Raw genomic sequence first — 20,198 nt, forward strand, 5'->3', positions numbered from 1 at the left:
TATCTGATTTTTGCTGCCAGTGAATATCAAACAGTTTGAAGGAAACAGGTTCAGTTTTTGCTCAAGCTGCTAAAAGCGTAATCCAAAATTACCATGATTTAGTTTAACTGTTGTCAGGAATCTATCAAGATGGTCTAAAATAAGACTAGAAAGATATGAGGACAGACTTTGTTTTGCTCTCTACTGTATCCCCTAGGCTAGCGGTTGGTTTATAGCAAGTGCTCAACAAAAGTGAGTGAATTAAGGCATTCTGAAATGAGTCTACCTGTTAGCATTTAAACATTTAGTCAAAGAACAAGAAGTTCTTGCAGATATAAACCAGAGTACTCATGAAAAAAGCATAAATAACTCAGTTATTATAAAGGATTTATTATATTACAAGTATGGATGCTGAATTTTCTTTTTTTTGTTTTTTGGTGAGATGAGCCCTGTGCTAACATCTGCCAATCCTCCTCTTTTTTGCTGAGGAAGACTGGCCCTGGGCTAACATCCGTGCCCATCTTCCTCCACTTTACATGGGACGCCGCCACAGCATGGCTTGACAAGCAGTGCGTTGGTGCGCTCCCGGGATCCGAACCAGTGAACCCGGGCTGCTGCAGCAGAGCGCGCACACTTAACTGCTTGCGCCACTGGGCCGGCCCCTGGATGCTGAATTTTTTTTTAAGTCTAATTAAAAGTTTTTAAGAAAAAAAGAAACTGAATAGAAGAAAGACATTGTACTGTACAAGCAGTACAAGAAGCCAGATTAGGCAATGACAATTGACTTGTCCCTCTAAAAACTCATTCTCTTGAGCCAAATCTTCTCATGAGCACATACTCCTGAGCTTTAACACATACTACTCTGGCCTTAGAATTCAGTATTACAATAATGATGTGTTCATTAGGCATCTCTTATGACTATGGCACTATGCTGGATGCTTTGGGGATGCCAAGATAAAGAAGATACAGACCCTGCCCTAAGAGTTTCAAATCTATTAAAGGAGATAAATATCCGTCTACAAGTAACTGATTCAAGCATGGTAAAATAAGTGTTATGAGAAAGGTACCAAGAAATTCAAAGGATAAGTTAAGAGGATGAGAAAGGTTTCACAGAGGTAGCATTTTAGAGTGCCAGGATTTGGACAGAGATGGGGAGGAGAAAAGTATTACAGCAGTGGGCCTGGGTGGAAACAGCACAATCAGATGGAATGTTTGAACTTTTCTTTAATGAAGTGACTAGAGAAATGAGGGCAAGGTTAAGGAAACTAACAAGGGATGCTGATGAATCCAGGAATTAGGAACAGCAGGAAGCCCTCACCACCTCAAGCCTGAAGGACCAAGGAAGGAAATGGCACCAGAGGCCAATCAGAGGAGGAGCTACTCACAGGAGACCCTAGGTGTAGGACATTGCCACTGCTAGAAATGCACCAAAGCAGAGAAGGAGCAGGAGGAATAAATACCTCACAGGTTCTTTCTTTTTTTCCTTCCATCTTCTGTCGCTGCCTCCCATTGGCTAAACCCAACCAAAAGCCAGAAGATAAAGGACCCCAGGTGACATAGGCTGTAAAAGTTAGCCTCCTGGAACAGAAAGCAGAGAAGGGCCAAGAATGAATCTGCAGGAAAATGTAGAATAACCAGAAAAGGCATGCTCCCAGACTGAGGAGCTAGTATTAAGTACAAAGAGGGCTGAAAAGCACAAGGCCCACTGAGGAACAATATTCTCTTGCAGAAGGACAGAAGATGATATTTTTCAGATTCAGATGCTGAATCTGAAAGTAAATCAAAATGAGTAGCTGAACTGGAATTCACTGAGACTGTTTCCACCACTATAAAAAGAGGTAGAGGCTGAATTCAAACTTTAAGATTCCTTCCAGTTCTACGATTCTGCAAAGCCAATATCTCCAGGTAACCATGTTCACCAGGTAAGTCAATACCTCAGCATATTAGAAAAACCTGGTCCACTTATTCACCTTTGGAAAAAGATTAATTTTGTTTAAACAAAGACAATAACAACTTACAGGTTCCAACTGCAGCCAAGTCCTCCATGGAATCACAAAGAATGTTAAAACCCAAGCAAACCGTTATCATTTAGTGTAACCTTGAAACTGAATGAGAAAGACTAATGCAGCCAGATTTAAAAACAGGCTCCGGAATGCGGAGAATGCAAAGAAACAACCAAGTAAGCAGAATAACTTGGTTGAAGTGGCATATTTCTGAAAAAACAAAATGAGTTGCTCAGTCAATACAGCAAAGAAGCAAGGTTCTTAAAGGTGTCTCCAGACATAAATGAACTCCAAGTCTTTCTCTCTCCCTCCCCACCACCCCACCCACACCCACACCCACGGCAACCACTACAATTCATTCATGACACAAATATTTATTGAATATCCATTATGTGTCAGGTACTATCATCCTCAAAGGACATCTTTAAGGACAATACAGGTAATAGCAAATATAATTATCATTACCTAATCTGGAATGAGCTCAAATTTCACCCCTTACAAGCAGTCCCCTTCATTTCTCTAGCCTTCTTTTTCCTATGATACTACCACAGAACCAATTTATGCTGGTACAGCCATTAGTATTTTTTCAACTACAGTAGAGGTCACGTAGATTTGCAAGGGGTGGGGGGGTGTCCTCTTGCCTGGGAATCTGCTCACCATTTGTAACATTGTTTCTGAACATTTTCTCCAATCCTGCCTTGCAAGCTTGGTAGCAACCAGGGAGCTTGGTGACTTAGAAAACATTTCTAAATCACAGGGATAAACCTAACTCCAAAACACGTGAGGCGGTCTGTTGGATGGAGCTGCGCACGGTGTTGGAAGTTCTGGCTGTAGTCTGATCATGTTCCTCCAGTATTATCTCAACGAGCAGGGAGACCGGGTCTATACGCTTAAGAAGCTTGACCCTGTGGGACAACAGACCTGCTCGGCCCATCCTGCTCAGTTCTCCCCAGACAACAAATACTCTTGACACCGAATCACCATCAAGAAACGCTTCAAGGTGCTCATGACCCAGCAACCGCGCCCTGTCCTCTGAGAGTCCCTTAAATTTCGTGTGTCTTCTGCCGCCTGCTACCCCTCAAGAGACTTTCCGAAACCACGCTCTTCAATCTGTGAGCCTTGAGGCCTTCTGACCACCCTTGCTCTGTGGAATCCGGTCTCATCATTGCTTTTGATCATGCTTGTGTGAGGCAATCATGGTAGCATCTCCCTTAAAGGGAACAAGTTTGAATCTTCTTTTCATGTTTTCAGTCACTGCCAAGTTATTAAAATGATTTGAAGGAAAAAAAAAAAACCTAACTCCAGTATAACCGAGGAGTGTGCCAAGGGTTTGCACACACAGACATGAATAAGTCACATATTTTGATCATTTAACAAGCATTCCTTGAGCACCTACTATGTGCCAACCACTGACTAGGGACAAAGGCCCTGGGGATACAAAGATGAGTAAGGACCTCTGATCTCTAGGTTACAGTCTAATGCAAGAGTCAGACATGTGAACAAAAAATTTACAATAAACTTAGTGAAGGCTGTAATATAACGATATGAACATGCTGTAGCACTAACCAAAGACAAGAGCAACTCTCACTCTGCCTGAAGGAAGATATTAAACAAAGTCACACACAAACCATGTTAAAGGAAGAAAGAGGTTTATCACTTGACAGAATTCTAACAATTATAACTCGAAGCAAGAGGGAAAGGCTGTGAAAGGACAAAGAGCTATGAGAGGCTATAGAATGTTCTAAGTAACTAACAGGTCACAGTGCTAGAGTGGATGCCTTGGGTAGAGCACCTGCAGCTGAGTCCAGAATCAAGAGAAATTGGGACCAGGTTGTGAAGGGCCTGGAAGGACATGTCAGGCAGCTGGACCTTGGCAAGAGGGGAGCCAAAATAGATTTTTAAGTGCAGGAGAGACTCAGTTGGATCTGATTTTGAGTAAAGAGTATGGGTAAAGGGAGTCCAGTGACAGGGGGACTAGTTAGGTTTTGCAAAAATCTAGTTAAGAAAAGGTTCTGCAAAAGCCTAGGTGAGAGATGATGAGGGCCTGAATTAAAGCATTATCATGTGGAAAAGAGAGGCCAAATTCAAGAGATATTACTAAGACAAAATTAACAGTACCTGGTGACTGGAGACAGAAAACGGCTCTAAATGACTCATCGCCTGTGTGTGGTGGAACTTCAATTAATTAAAATATTTAGGGAAAGATACTTGGCTTAATTACATTTCAGCCTAAGAACTAGACTTTCAAACATAATCTTGTTTAAACCTTTATTGAAAAATCTTCCCAAATATAATTTGAGGCTAAGTGCATTACAATAATCATGAAAACTGTTTTTTTCTATGGACTTTCCATACACATCAGTTATCACTCAACATCATGAAGTTTAGATACTGACAGAACTCGACACATCTCAGGGGACATCCTAGAATTTGCTTTTTAGAATTAAAGTCTGATATCCTCTTTCTCAAGCAATAGACTGCAAACCATGCAACTGTCTGATTTCCAGTCAGCAGAATATGATAATATCACTATGCTCTTTCCTCGTTGAACCAAACTTACACTGAAATAAAGTCTCTGCTGATCTTCCTATCAACTGGGGATGGCTGAGTCGTTCGACTACTACAGAATACAATGTTTTCACATTAAAAAAAAACAATAACACCTAGAACTTTAGAAATATCAAAGTGGAGTGACCAACAGCCTTTGCAGCCTAGTATTTACTGAGGGGCACTTTAAGAATAATGTGATCTCTGTCAAAACGAAACTCAGGACACTTGAGAAACAAATCCAGCTTCTCCGTTATCTTTCTTTTTTCCCATTTAAGCTCTCAGACTAAAAATCTGATTTTTAGTGGTCTGTATCTTCCCTAGCCTAGGAAAGGTAATATAATATTTTTATTTAAGTTGTCTCTTGCAGGGCTGCACAAAAAGTAAAAGTTTAAAAAATATTTTTCTAAGTAGAAGTAAATGACAGATGTTACACTATTCATTAAAGGGCTTTATCACCTACTCAGTTCAATACAGGCAGTGTTGAGAGATGATTCACAGCAGATGAGAATTTCCAATTAAACTTCACTACAAAAGCTCTTAAAACTGCAACTACTATTTCAAGAACCCTCCCAGCTTTTCCACTGAAAATTAGAAGTAATTACTTGACTTGTTTTTAATTACCTGAACATAGCTAAACATAAACAGTTTAATCAACAAGCAAAACCAAATGTTACTTTAAACCAGCAAAGTTTTCTTGTTCAATACATCTCTCAACGTTTTATAACAAAAATACTTGTGAAGTACAGTATTAATGCCACAAAAAGAAGCATGATGATTAAAACATGCTTCCTCGTCTATTTATTATACTCAATCTTCCATAACTAAGCTGCGCTCAGATCTAAACCTTTCCCTTCAGTTTTTATGTGATCCTCATCCAAAGTTTCCAATATTTTTGCACAAGCTACCCAAAGAGCATAAACCACCTCCCTCCCCACACACATATTCACAAATAATAGCATCCATAATTATTACACACAAAAATACTGGCCCAGGAAAGAACACAGTGCCAAAAATAAAACAAAAAATATTTGGCCTGCAACTGGAGAATCTATTAATGAGCAACTGGTCAAAATTAAGCTTTCACATTAAGAGAATCCTCAACTTTTGTGTTTAAAATATTTTGACACAGCTTTGGAAAGGAAAACAGAGTTCCACAAATACAAATCAAAAAAGGGGAAGAGATTCACTCCAAAATCTGGTTTGGTGGCGAATGATCTCTCGGTGGAACAGGAGGGCCCTAGCCTCAGCCTCCAACCCATCTCAGCGGAGGAAGTGAGGCGAGCTGCCCGCGAAGAGAGGGCCCCAGCGGCCACGTTGACCTACTCACCCCACAGGGCAGCGGGAAGGAGGCGGGGAGAGAGCGACCTGCGCGCCCACGGCCGGGGCCGGCAACACGGACCCCTGGGGCTCAGAGGTGGGGGCCGGCCCCTCTCCCAGACCCTCGGGGTCTACTCACTCCGCAACTGGCCAGCAAGAAAGCCATTCGCCAAGGCCCCCGCCCTCTGTGCCTCCAGGGGAGGGAGCAGGGGGCCTCTTCCGAGTACCCCTTTTTCTCCTCCCTCGGCCGGAATCCCGGCCTGCGGCGCAGTCCGTCCAGCCAGGTTCAGCCAGTCCCCCAGTCCACCACCTCACTCCTCTCCCAGCCCCGCCTCCGCCCGGGCCTAGAGGCCTCCCCGATTGGCTGGCGCTGCCGGCTCCCGGTAACGAGACCCCTGGCGATTGGCCATGGGTCACCTGCTGTAGGGGAGGTGAGCGCTGACGATTGGCGGTTGGGCCAATTTTGGGGTGGAGAGCGGAAGGGAGCAGGCCACCCCCGGGTGGGGCTGGCAGCAGCAGGCGCAGACGCGGAAGGCCCTCCTCCCTGGTCCCCAGCCCAGACACGACCCAGCAGGCTCCCTGCGGGCCCTAAGGGCTCACCTTGCGACCGCGCCCGCGCCGGGACCTGTGCCTCTGGGCACGCAGCCGCCACCCCACCGCGCCAACGCCGCCCCCAGGAAAGGGAGGTCGTAGCTCAACGGAGCTCAGCTTGGCTTCGGGGCACTGGCCCCGGGGATTCCCACTGGGTGGCGACTGGGGAAGGACCCGGTCACAGACACAGACGTGCTTCACCTACACCCACTGGCTTCTAGCCTGCCATCCCCAATATTTTGGCAGCTGTGGAGCCAAGTCTCATCTTGATAACTGCTTTTGCTTACTTCCGGAAAGTTGTTTGTGTCGCGTGGTGGAGAAGTGGAAGAAGGGGGAGGGAGTGAGGGGAGGAAGAGATACTATATCAATAAACAAAAGCATGGGTGCCTGCTTTATTTTATTAATCCAGTGAAACATCGTGGGCCTGCTGTTGTGCCACAGCTCCATAAGGAATGTAGGTGGCTTATGAAGATGCTTCAGGAATCCAAATGGCATAACTTCAAATTAGATCAAAAGTTCGGGCTTAGAGGACTTCGACAGAAAATACCCAAAAATGCAGGAAATCACAGACATAAAAGGTGAACTTACTGATCTGGAGGACAATTTTCTTTTCTGCTCTTACAATTTTTCCTTACAGTTGTCTATATACCTTTAACGCTACTAAACTCTTAGGCATTTAATTAATTTTTGTAGCTCTACTGGTACCCCGTACAACACCCAGCATAGTGCACGCTGCACAAAAGTCTCAATAAAGGCTTGCTGCATTCAGTGTCAAAGATACCTTCGCTTTGTTTATGTAAAAATTTCCAAAATATCCAATACCAAACGCACTCTCTTCTTCCCGCACCCACTCCTCAAAAGCCAAATCTTCTTTCAGTTCTCCCTACATCTCAGTTAATGAAAAACCACTACCATCCACTCTAACACGCAAACCATAACCTAGCCATCCTTGACGCCTCCTTCATTCTACATTCAATTCTTTACCAACTTCTGTCATTTTTACCTCCTAAATACATTCTCAATCCTGTCCACCTCTCTCCATTACCACCACCCAATTACAGGTTCTGGCCTCTTGCAATAATCTCCTTAGTAAAGGCTCCCTGAATCTACCCTAACTCCTCCAACTCATTCTCAACACTGTAGCCACAGAAGTATTTCCAAAACCAATTGCATTACCACATCATCATCCTCCTCCCCCCTAATTAAAGAACTTCAACTGCTTTCCATTATGCTTAGGATACAACTCAATCTTTAACAATGGCCTGCAAAGTTTAGCCCTACCTACATCCTAGCTCCATCTTACACCTTGCACTCCCTTATTTTCTGCCCTCCACACAATGGCCTTTTCAAGTTTCTTCAATTTGCCACAGACCTTCCAACCTCAAGGCCTTGGCACATGCTGTGATTTCTGTCTTTTCACTGTCCCCTTGACACCAGTCCCCACCCCTCACTTAATTTACTCCTACTCATCATCATTTCCTCCCTGCCTATGTGAATTCTTCCTATTTTATGTTCTCATAGCCCATGCACCTCTCCTTTGTTAAACTTATCATAGTTATAATTTTACATGTATTTGAGTTAATCTTCTTTTTAATCATCTTTATTGAGTTATAATTTACATACAATAAAATGCATCCATTTTACATGTACAGTTCAATATATTTTGATAAATGTATGCACACGTGACCACCACAATTAAGACAGAACATTTCTATCACCCCAAAATTTCCCTTGTGCCCCTAAAGCAGTTGATCCCACTAACCACTGCCCTGCCTTCTATCTATTTGCATTATTCTTTGATTAATGTTTATGTTCACCACTAGACTGTATATGAGGCAAGGATCTTATATGATTTTGTTCAACATCATATCCTCATATTTAGCCAAATGCCTGGCACATATTAGGTGTTCAACACAGGCATACCTCAGAGATATTGTGAGTTCAGTTCCAGACCACTGCCATAAAGCTAATATCGCAATAAAGCAAGTCACACAAATTTTCTGGTTTCCAAGAGCATATAAAAGTTATATGTGACAACATGGATGGACATTGAGGGTATAATGCAAAGTGAAATAAGTCAGAGGGAGAAGGTCAAATACCGTATGATTTCCTTCATTAAGTAGTAGATAATAACAACAATAAACAAACACATAGGGACAGAGATTGGATTGGTGGTTACCAGAGGGGAAGGGGGGAGGGAGGAGGGTGAAAGGGATAATTCGGTACATGTGTGTGGTGATGGGTTGTAATTAGTATTTTGGTGGTGAACATGATGTAGTCTGTGCAGAAATAGATGTACAATGATGTACACCTGAAATTTTTACAATGTTATAAACCAATGTTACTGCAATAAACAAAAAATTAAAAAAAAAAAATACCAGACTAATCATTTTCCACTAAATAAAACCCTATTTTCTAGATGTAAAAAAAAAAGTTATGTTTACACTATACTATAGTCTTTAAGTGCAACAGCATTATGTCTAAGAAAAGTACAAACTTTAATTAAAAAATACTTTATTGCTAAAAATTGCTAACCATCATGTGAGCCTTGAGCAAGTTGTAATCTTTTTGCTGGAGGATCTTGTAAAAAATGCAATATCTGCGAAGCACAATAAAATGAGGTATGCTCATAATGGATTTCCTATGGTAATAGATTCTGAAAATAGACATCAATTCTATGATAAATATCAATTAAACTATAAACAGTGAGGGAGAAAAAATACATTAATTTTGCCAGATGGAGAAGGTCAATGTCTACCCTCCCTTTTAAATTTTCCTTTAATATCTGCTTTTCTAACAGTTCATTTTGTGCCTGTGCAGCCTACAGGACTTAATTCCGTATTAGCTGACCAAACAGTTCTCCAGGCCAGGGGGGAAAAAAGCCTACATCTCTAATTCTGCCTACATACTGTACTGTTTGACCCTATAAGAAACATAATACTTATTTATATGATTCTTGCTTACTAGTTCTTTCATGTGCTTATGTCTTATCTCCCCAACTAGACAGAAAGACCTATGGGGTCATCAAGGACTTTGTATTTAATAGTACCTACCAAAGTGTCAGATTTTCTTTTAAAGTGTTCTCCAAATCTCACATCATCATCATCAGGGGTCAGTAGTTTCAAAATCTAATGCACCATCATTTTTGATAGTATAGTGTAAATAGTTAAGTTGTAGGAAAAGTTTAGTGGACTCAATTATCATTAGTTTGTTTTGTTTTGTTTTTTTTTTTTGGCTTGAGGAAGATCAGCCCTGAGCTAACAATTGTGCCAGTCCTCCTCTATTTTGTATGTGGGTTGCCGCCACCACACGGCTTGATAAGTGGTGTGGGTCCACGCCTGAGATCTGAACCCGAGAACTTGGGCCACCGAAGCGGAGTGTGCCGGACTTAACCACTATGCCACGGGGCTGGCCCCTATCATTAGTTGTTTTATTGATAGGTTTAAGTGTTAAGATTGGAGGTAATGGCAATAGAGAATATGATTTATGACAGTCTCTCAACAATAATATTGAGTTTTCCTCAACTGCATATATATAAACATCTATGTTCTAGTTACATATTTAAAAAGGTCAGAGCTACAGTCTAAAGTCTACCTTTTCAGAGTTTCATACTAAAGATAACTGTTTGTTATAGACATATAGTTCTCATTTTCCCAATCCTAGTGTAAAGTTAGTGTGCATAAAAGATGTAGCATTTAAAATGAAAATTATTGGGCCGGCTCCGTGGCTTAGCGGTTAAGTGCGCGCACTCTGATGCTGGCGGCCTGGGTTCGGATCCCGGGAGCGCCCCGAGGCACCACTTCTCCGTCCAACGTGAGGCCGAGTCCCACGTACAGCAACTAAAAGGATGTGAACCTATGACATACAACTGTCTGCTGGGGCTTTGGGGGGAAAAAAACTGAATAAATAAAATCTTTAAAAAAAAAAAAATAAAATAAAATAAAATAAAATGAAAATTACACAATATAAGGCAACTTTACCCATTTTATGCCAAGAAGCTGTAAGACTTCTAAGCAAATTTGGCAACTCAAGTGTTTTTAAAGAAATCTACAAGTTGTTTCAGAAGGAAGTTAAGTGACCGATGCCTTACACTCAGATATGACAACTGATTTCCAACCCATGTATCAAAAAAATCTTCAATACTTATCCCTGAACTACATAACTAAGGCTACTAAGTGATTAAATTAAATTGGTACCTGTTTTTTGTTGTTGTCAAGATGAAGAATACAATATGGTGATTAAGAAGTATAAAAAACAATCTGAGAAAAATCAAAACACTAAGGTTCAGGGTGAGGGAGTTGTTAAAATGGCAAGAAGTCTATTAAGTAAAAAATAGGCGAACTTTACCCAGAGTTATTAAGATGAAAAGAAACTTTTTACTATATAGAAGTCACGTACTACTTTCAAAGATACTATTTCTGCTAGACAGCCCAATAATGTTTACCTACAAATCACATTCTTCTCTGATGTCATCTCAGATATAGATGACAAATACTTTTGGTAGCAAGAGAAGAAACAGAAAGAAGCAAAAATAGAGAAAAAAAAAAAATCATAGTTTCCCTAGGAATCTGCTTAGTAATTCAGGCCAAATGACTGGAGCAGATAACATTAAAAGACAACTCTTGGAAGGAGAATATATAGCTCCACTATTTTGTCTGACCAGTATACCCAGAAGTCTCAAAACTAAAGGTAGCCAATAAATTTCCACATAGAAACTTCTGGCCAGATGGAATAAATACACCACTTGGCATATGGTAGAAGCAGTCCCTACCTTATGATCAAGGCAACCATGTTCCAAAAGTTTGTTTGTAAATTATTTGCAATTCCCAATGCATTATCAAAAGAGAAATATTTGGTTCAAGGTTAGGAATGAACACTCTCTATAAATCCCACAACGACTATGATAGTGTACTGCCTTGTTCACCACTGAATCTTTAGCATCTCCTCACACAGGGACTGGCATGTATGAGGTGCTTAATAAATGTCTGTTGAATGAATGAAATGCTAGGTATTATACTATGAAAACAGCAGCATAAACAGCTAAAAAGATTGAAAATGGCTAGTCTAGCAAGCAGAACAGAGAAAGCGGAGCAGCAGAGGGCCGTTTTTCTATGAGTCTTTTAAGTACCATTTAAAGATTTTTATTTATTTATTTTTTTCCCCTTAAAGCCCCAGTAGATAGTTGTATGTCATAGCTGCACATCCCTCCAGCTGCTGCATGTGGGACGCGGCCTCAGCATGGCCGGAGAAGCGGTGCGTCGGTGCACGCCTGGGATCCGAACCCAGGCCGTCAGCAGCGGAGCGCGCGCACTTAACCGCCAAGCCACAGGGCCGGCCCTTAAGTACCATTTAAAATTTACAATTATATTAGATAGGTACTATTGCCCCAATTTTTACAGGTAAAATTCTGCATTGGTCACTTAACTTTCTTCTGAAACAACTTGTAGATTTCACTAAAAATACATGGGTTGGGGGGCCGGGCCAGTGGTGTAGCGGTTAAGCGCGCCTGCTCCGCTGCTGGCGGCTGCGGTTTGGATCTGGGGTGCGCACCAATGCACCGCTTGTCAGGCCATGCTTTGGCGGCATCCCATATATCGTGGAGGAAGATGGGCACAGATGTTAGCCCCGGGCCGGTCTTCCTCAGCAAAAAGAGGAAGATTGGCATGGATGTTACCTCAGGGCTGATCTTCCTCACACACACAAAAAATACAGGAGTTGCCAAAAATGGTTGGAAGGTACACAACTCCTTGCCACAAATGGGTGAGATGGCTTTGTATTGTGTAATTACTCTTCATTTTTATTTATTTATTTTCTTTTATGGTTTTTTTACATATATTTTTTTATTTCTGCATGGATTACATCATGTTCTCATGTTCACCACCCAAATATTAATTACAATCCATCAACACACGCATGTGCCTAATTATCCCTTTCGCCCCACCCACCCCCCGCTAACCACCAATTCAATCTCTGTCTCTGTGTGTTTGTTTGTGGTTGTTATTATCTACTACTTAATGAGTGAGATCATATGGTATTTGACCGTCTCCCTCTGACTTATTTCACTTTGCATAATACTCTCAATGTCCATCCATGTTGTCACAAATGGCTGGATTTCATCGTTTCTTATGGCTGAGTAGTATTCCATTGTGTATATATACCACATCTTCTTTATCCATTCGTCCCTTGATGGGCACTTAGGTTGCTTCCAAGTCTTGGCTATTGTGAATAACGCTGCAATGAACACAGGGGTGCATGTATCTTTACGCATTGGTGTTTTCAAGTTCTTTGGATAAATACCCAGCAGTGGAATAGTGGGATCGTATGGTAGTTCTATCCTTAATTTTTTGAGGACTCTCCATACTGTTTTCCATAGTGGCTGCACCAGTTTGCACTCCCACCAGCAGTGTATGAGAGTTCCCTTCTCTCCACGCCCTCTCCAATGCTTGTTGTTTCCTGTCTTGTTAATTATAGCCATTCTGACGGGCATGAGGTGATATCTCATTGTAGTTTTGATTTGCATTTCCCTGAGAGTTAATAATGTTGAACATCTTTTCATGTGCCTGTTGGCCATCTGTATATCTTCTTTGGAGAAATGTCTGTTCAGGTCTTTTGCCTACTCTTCTTTTACATGTTCCAGCTTTTATGCACTCTGACTTTACATTAGGATTAGGAAGTTAACAAATGAGAACTATGTGTTTATCTCTAAAGAAAGGTGTGGGAAAAGCTATTGCTTTTATATTATATACTTCTATATAGTTTAAAATTTTTTAGAACATGACTTACTTATGTCATTGCTTTATTGTAGTTTTTCAAAAATCCAATCCTCATGATTTTTATTTTCTTCTTTATACTAGACTGAGCTCCATAAAGAGAAAGACAATATGTCATTTATTCACAATTATATCCTCTACAACTAGTATAGCGCACGGAACACATTAAGTGTTCGATAAATATTTAACTGTTTTTTATTAACTAGATAAATAACTTTTCTGTATTCTCTATATGTTCTGAATTGAGCATGGCCTACTTTTTTTTTTAACTTTTAAACCTTATTTGTATAAAGAGAAAGCAGGAAAATATATAATAAGTTCTAAAAGATTTCCATAACAACACAGTTAAAATAACTGGGAATTAAAGGAATAACCTTAAACATCTATAAAACTAGACCATCTGTTCTTAGTTGTTTTCCAAGAGTTCAAAATAGATGGGCTACCACTAGTAAAATAGAATTGATTAAAAAAAGGAATCCTAGAATCCTAAATTCCAATTTAGGAGCCAGAAATTCATCTGCCCTCAGTAATAGCAATGACATTGGCAACAGCCCTTAGGGGAATTTTCCTTTGTTATAGGAAACCCAAGCAACTGGCTACTTCTCCATACCACTTTACCTGTGGAAGCAGTGACACAGCTTTATTGCAATCATTTCCTTTGGGAAACAAAGGGCTTCAAGGGAGGAAAATAAACATATCTATTTTTCTATACGATACAAAAATAAAATCTAATGAGGCCAGGGTAAACAATACAGTGGTACTAAACAAGTCTTTATATATTGAGGAATTGAAATGTATGTTCAAAAAACTAATCTTCAGTGAAGTAGCTTAACACACAAGAAAAACACTCAACAGATTTCTATTACAGTCATGTGCTGCACAATGACATCTCGGTCAATGGTGGACCGCACGTACGACAGTGGTCCCATAAGATTAGTACCATATGGCCTAGGTGTGTAGCAGGCTCTACCATCTAGGTTTGTGTAAGTACATTCTATGATGTTTGCACAACGACAAAAATCGCCTAACGACGCTTTTCTCAGAACGTATCCCCGTCGTTAAGGGATGCCTGACTATAATCTTAGCTACCCAGTTAGACATATAAGCCATTATAGAAAAGAGGGTAGAATCAAGGTATCCTAATACTAAAGATTAATTTCTCAGCCACTATACTAAATTGCACCTTAAATACCAAATTTGTGTTTGTCTACAGTCAAAGTTTGGCACATACGCAATTATCAAAGTATCTAATTTTGAAGAAAGGCTTCAGAATGGCTCTATTTTTTTCCAGCCTCGATAATGATTTGCAATCTGAATTCTATCACATCTCCTTTATTTATAATGATGTTTTACCCATTCACCCACAGATTCACTGACATTTCTGGTGAGGTTTCTACCAGCCCTCCCTATTTCCTTCAGCCATATTCTTACACAAGTATCATGTCCTTTCTCTCTAGAGGCTTGAGATCAAAGCCAATGGACAGTGAACAAAAAGCAAAGGACAAAAATTATAAAATTATAAGACAGTAGGAATGAAATTCCAATTTGATAACCACCAAAGATACAATCTATCGTGGCCTACGTAAACTTAGACAACAAGGACAATTATAGCCCAATTTCTTGGCCCAAAGAATAATCACAGAAGCCATTTAGTATAAAATTTTTTAAAATATCAATTCATTTATAGCATAAGAGTAGAAAACTTAAAGATCTATACTACTCAATTAAACATCTACATGAGAGTTTTCAAATGGGGATCTAAAAAAGTCTCTACCACAATCTTCTGTGTTTTCATTTCTGATAACCTACAAAAATTAGTATAACCACACACTGAATCAGCTCAGTGTCAACCCTAAATCCAAATGCTACCAAGTTATTTCACTGCCCATGTTTTTGTTTATAATCAAGTTGGCATGAAGTACTACTACTTGTCACAGAAGAGCCTTGACCACGAAAATAACATATGTGTGAAGTGAAGGCCAAATGACCTCATAGCACATGCTGTACTAAGGAAGGTTTCCCAGTAGTTAGAACAGAGAAAAGTGGGGAGAAGACAGAGTCATCATATTCCACACAGTAGTGTATGCATGCCAAACTTAAAACGATTCTATACCCTAACAGGCAGTACCATTTTCACATTGTAAGTAGTAACCTACTTTTAGCAAGATAATATCATTCATCACATTAATGTTAATTTAGATTTTATTACTTTGTGTTTTGTTTGTATTTAATTTGCAATTTTCTTTTGGATATATAGTTAGTTCTATAAGATTTTAAACCTAAGAAGTTCATACCTAGCTTTATGTTTGTCCACATTATTTTATTTTTTTTGGTGAGGAAGACCGGCTCTGAGCTAACATATATTGCCAATCCTCCTCCTTTTTTTTTTTTCCCCAAAGCCCCAGTAGATAGTTGTATGTCATAGTTGCACATCCTTCTAGTTGCTGTACGTGAGACGCGGCCTCAGTATGGCCGGAGAAGCGGTGTGTCGGGGCGCGCCCGGGATCTGAACCTGGGCCGCCAGTAGTGGAGAGCGCGCACTTAACCGCTAAGCCACGGGGCCGGCCCCTATGTTTGTCCACATTAAATAACATCATGATATAATACTTTAAACATTGGAATTCTGGGCTTGCAAGAGTTTTTTCTAAAATGGGCCCAAATTTACAAAACTGATTTTTACACCTGTATGATATCCAGACAAGCGGCAATAATTCATTATACTTTGTATAATACAGGATGCTGGGCTGGCCCCGTGGCTTGGTGGTTAAGTGCGCACGCTCCGATGCTGGTGGCCCGGGTTCGGATCCCGGGCGCGCACCGAGGCACCACTTCTCCGTCCATCCTGAGGCCGAGTCCCACGTACAGCAACTAGAAGGATGTGCAGCTATGACATACAACTATCTACTGGGGCTTTAGGGGGAAAAAATAAATAAATAAAATCTTTAAAAAAAAAAAAAAAAAATACAGGATGCTGCAAAACCTACAGGATGTAAAATCCTGTCTTCTTCCAGTGATCAATCCCTTCCTTGGCAACCTCTCAGCATTTGGTTTGTACTAAAGCTTAGTAGGGTAAATAAAGAATCTAAAAGGTTTCCCTCCCTTAATCAGTATCATCAAATATCCACTGAATGCCTCTTACAGGCTAAGAAGAGGGGATTAAGAGGCTCAGCAGCCTCTCTGGCCTCTCTTCAAGGAGTGTCCTAATTTAGTTGGGTGTAAATACATGAAAAGATACCACAAGCTAACATGCAACAAGTTTAGAATGACTACTGGAATCTCAACTTCGAGAGCAATTCAAAGGAGAGAGAAGATTGTAGTTGTCTTCTCCCATCCTCAGACTATCCTAATTGCAATCTGCAGATACCCACAGAGGAGCAGGAACAATAGGAAAAGAAAAGAACAGAGGAAAGATAGAAGGAAAGGGAAAAGAGATGCTCCAGATGAATTTAGGGTTAATCAGAATGGAAGGAAGAACGGAACTAATATTTATGAGTACCTTCTATGTACAAGGTGTAAGATCTTACCACAACTACTTTACTGAGGTTTTATACCTACCTTTAAAGATCAGGTAAAGTTTAAAAGAGGTTTAAGAGTAATTAAGTACTTACTTGAGATTACACAGCTGGTAAGAGGGCAGAGCCAGGACCCAAGTCCTGGTCAGCCTAGCTCTAAAGATTTTTTACTATAATATACTGCCTCCTAAACCATATTCAGAAGCTTGGACAGTGCCAGCTAGGTTTTGCAAAGGTAATATGGGAAACATACTATCAATAAGATAGATTCTCTCTAGCCTCATGAAACTTATAATCTCAAGTGGGAGATGAGTTAAATAATAAGGTATCGTTAAAAGAGATAATGCCTGTAAAGCCCACACAGTTCCTGGCACATAAAAAGTGCTCAAATATTAGTTGCTACTATTATGTATTATTACAAAGCAGAATGTTATATGGGCTAAAACAGAAGTGGGAATTATAGCAGAGGTTAAGGACGTAAGATACTACTTTTTATTACAGTGATAAGAAAAAATGAAATGAAAAGGTAATATGTGCACTGGGTCTTGAATGATTGGAATGAGTCTTACAGAGGCAAATTTGAGGAGTGGGGATGGTGAGGACTTAAGAGTAGCATGAGCAGAAGCATGGAATCAGAAGCGATTTCTATGTGGAGCATCAGGTACATGTAGGGACAGGAAGTGGAAAGGTAGGCTGGGGTCAAATCAAAGAGAGCCTGAAATCCCCTAATAAGAAGTTTTACTTCGGGGGGGCCGGCCCCGTGGCATAGCGGTTAAGTGCTCCTGCTCCACTGCTGGCAGCCCGGGTTCAGATCCCGGGCACACACTGACGCACTGCTCTTCAGGCCATGCTTGGTGGCGTCACACATAAAGTGGAGGAAGATGGGCACGGATGTTAGCTTAGGGCTGGTCTTCCTCAGCAAAAAGAGGAGGATTGGCATGGATGTTAGCTCAGGGCTGATCTTCCTCACAAAAAAAAAAAAGAAGTTTTACTTCATCCTACAGGCAAATGTAAACCATTACAGGTTTTTCACAGTTGTGGATGTCTTAAGATCATTAATTATAGTTGCTCATTTATAGGATAAAGAGGAGAATAAATTCAAGAATATTAGGAGGGCACTAGAAATAGAGGTGGCAAGAGGTAACAAAAATGATAGTCAAATGAGTGGAGGAGTGTGAGTGATTCTATAAAAAAAACAAAAGAAAAGAAAAAAAGAGTCTCCAGGTTTGGCAGGTTAGAAGTTATCACCTAAGAGGACTCTCAACTTTCAAACCTCAGTGGCTCAGAGAATAATGCTGTCATTAACAGAAACAGAAAAATGGGATAAAGAGATGGGTTTGAGGAGGAAGGAGATAAGCTCAGTTTTATCCATGCTGAGGCTGAGTTCCAGGGAGACAGCTAACTGGCAAAATTCAAAAGGAAAGACTAAAGCTAAATATCAAAAGAGAGATAAAAATGGAGGGGAAGAGAGGGGAGGAAGAGTCATCTATACACAAGTTTTAGCTGAATCCATGAAAACAGTAGTGGCTGATAGAGAAGGTCACAGTCTCAAAGGAAACATCATGCAGTCAAGAGTATGAGTATAGTGTTAACTTTGGGAAAGAGTGAGAATAATTTTTTCTTTGAAATATGTAAGCAGAGAAAGAAAGTATAGGTGAAGTCACTAAGAACTGCTGAAGAAGAAGAGAGACCTTTTTTTATAAAGAAGGGAGCAGGCAGTATTAGATACTGAACACTAATGAAAAAGATTCCACTGTGGGGATTTAATTGAAAATCAAAAAAAAGTCAATAAGACGACTATTAAATAGTTATAGAAATCCAATTAAAGTTAGACAAAATTTAAATTGTAATAGATAAAGCCATCTCAATTTGGTGACCTCACAGTACTAGAAGCAGAGAAACCAGACAATGGGGGCTCTGGGGCATGGAAACCAGAATGGTATACTGCACAAAACACCCAGTGACAAGAAATTTTAAAGGTGATAGCAAAATCAATGTCAAAGAAGCAGACCATAACGTCTACACTGGGGAATGAGAAAAGCAAAACTAGAAAGGTACTAAACGGCCAGGAAAAATGGAGAAGTAGAGCTTAGACCAAAACGAAAGGAGAAAAGTTCAGAAGAAGTAAAGTGCTAGAAGAGGATGAAGGTAAGAAAATTGTGGTCAAAGAGAAAACACTTTTAAATTCAATATTTTGGAGGTGGTGCAGCTCTTAGTAATGACAAGGTCAAAGCAGTACAGTTTAATGGCTAAAGTGGAGATGAAATTCAATTTCACGCCCATTTGGAAGAGAGCTCCATGAGTGCCTACTCCACAATACCAAACAGTATGTTATAAATCTCAGAGTACTCAGTAAACAGCAATGGAAAAACAACCGACACATCATCTGTTTGTCTGTTAATTTCTTCAATTATTTCTTCATTTAATTAACAGTCATTGAGCACTATTTAGAATGCCAATTAACGGGAGTGGGAATGGTAAAAGTAGTTGTTGTAGTAATGGTAGCTAGCATTTATCAAGTTCTTACTATAGATAGGTATTATTACAACAAATCTGCATTTAACCCATTTAATCATCAAAACAACCCTACAAAATAAGGTTTTATTATCCTCATTCTACAGATGAGGACACTGGAACTCAGAGTAAGTTCAATGTCAAGAGGTAAATGTAAGTGGTGGCGATGAGATACAAACCAAGGCATTCTGGCTCCAGAGTCAAGTTCTTTACCAGACTTCACTATCTCTGGGAAGAGAATCTTTACTTTTTTACCAGTCAAATTAACATTTAATTACATATTTCTAAATGTTCTATCTTCTGCATGAACTTTAGAAAAAAATATATAAAGAATTCTTTTGTATTACATCTATTTTAAAATATCAAAGCTATCAGAGTTTAAGATTTCTCAAATTTATCTTTTTCGTCTTGTTATTCCCAAAAACATGTAAGCTCTCTTCTTAGCAAAAGCTCATAAATTCCAAAATTGGATCAAATTAGGCACCTGATCTTAAGGAATCTGCATCCTAAGGTGGGAAGTTATATATACTTTTTTTTTTTTATAATTTTATTTATTTATTTTTTTCCCCCAAAGCCCCAGTAGATAGTTGTATGTCATAGCTGCACTTCCTTCTAGTTGCTGTATGTGGGACGCGGCCTCAGCAGGGCCAGAGAAGCGGTGCGTCGGTGCGCGCCCGGGATCCGAACCCGGGCCGCCAGCAGCAGAGCGCGCGCACTCAACCGCTAAGCCACGGGGCCGGCCCATATATACTTTAAAAGACAAAGAAGAGTATGATAAGGACTTAGTGAATTGTGCAACAAGTATGGCATTCAAAGAAAAGAGATCACTTTGAGTTTGGGGGTGGGGGAGGAGGGGTCAGTCAGGGAAGTGACCCAGAAGAGGTCAGTTCCGAAATGGGCTTGAAGAAAAGGGGCAGTAAATAAAGGCAGATGGCATTTCAGAGACAGAACATCACGAGCAA

General features: G+C 40.3%; 1 protein-coding gene and 1 pseudogene across 5 annotated transcripts in view; one reads left to right on the top strand and one right to left on the bottom strand.

The window, feature by feature from the left end:
* The window catches only part of OSBPL9 (oxysterol binding protein like 9), a 170,792-nt gene that overhangs the window by 57,472 nt on the left and 93,122 nt on the right, over nucleotides 1–20,198 (bottom strand). The window contains exon 1 of one of the 5 annotated variants that reach the window (XM_087445951.1): nucleotides 5,989–6,137. The exons of 3 other annotated variants lie outside the window; for them this stretch is intronic. In XM_087445951.1, the coding sequence (XP_087302077.1) occupies nucleotides 5,989–6,015 (27 nt within the window). In that variant the 5' untranslated portion in view covers nucleotides 6,016–6,137. Of the gene's footprint in view, nucleotides 1–5,859; nucleotides 6,138–20,198 lie in introns of those variants that run through there. One more of the 5 variants, XM_087445952.1, reaches the window with a different exon arrangement.
* Nucleotides 2,769–3,270, top strand: LOC101405360 (H/ACA ribonucleoprotein complex subunit 3 pseudogene; annotated as a pseudogene).

This window comes from Ceratotherium simum, chromosome 22 (genome assembly GCF_057802395.1).
Source record: "Ceratotherium simum simum isolate JZ-2026a chromosome 22, ASM5780239v1, whole genome shotgun sequence".
Lineage (NCBI taxonomy): Eukaryota > Metazoa > Chordata > Mammalia > Perissodactyla > Rhinocerotidae > Ceratotherium > Ceratotherium simum.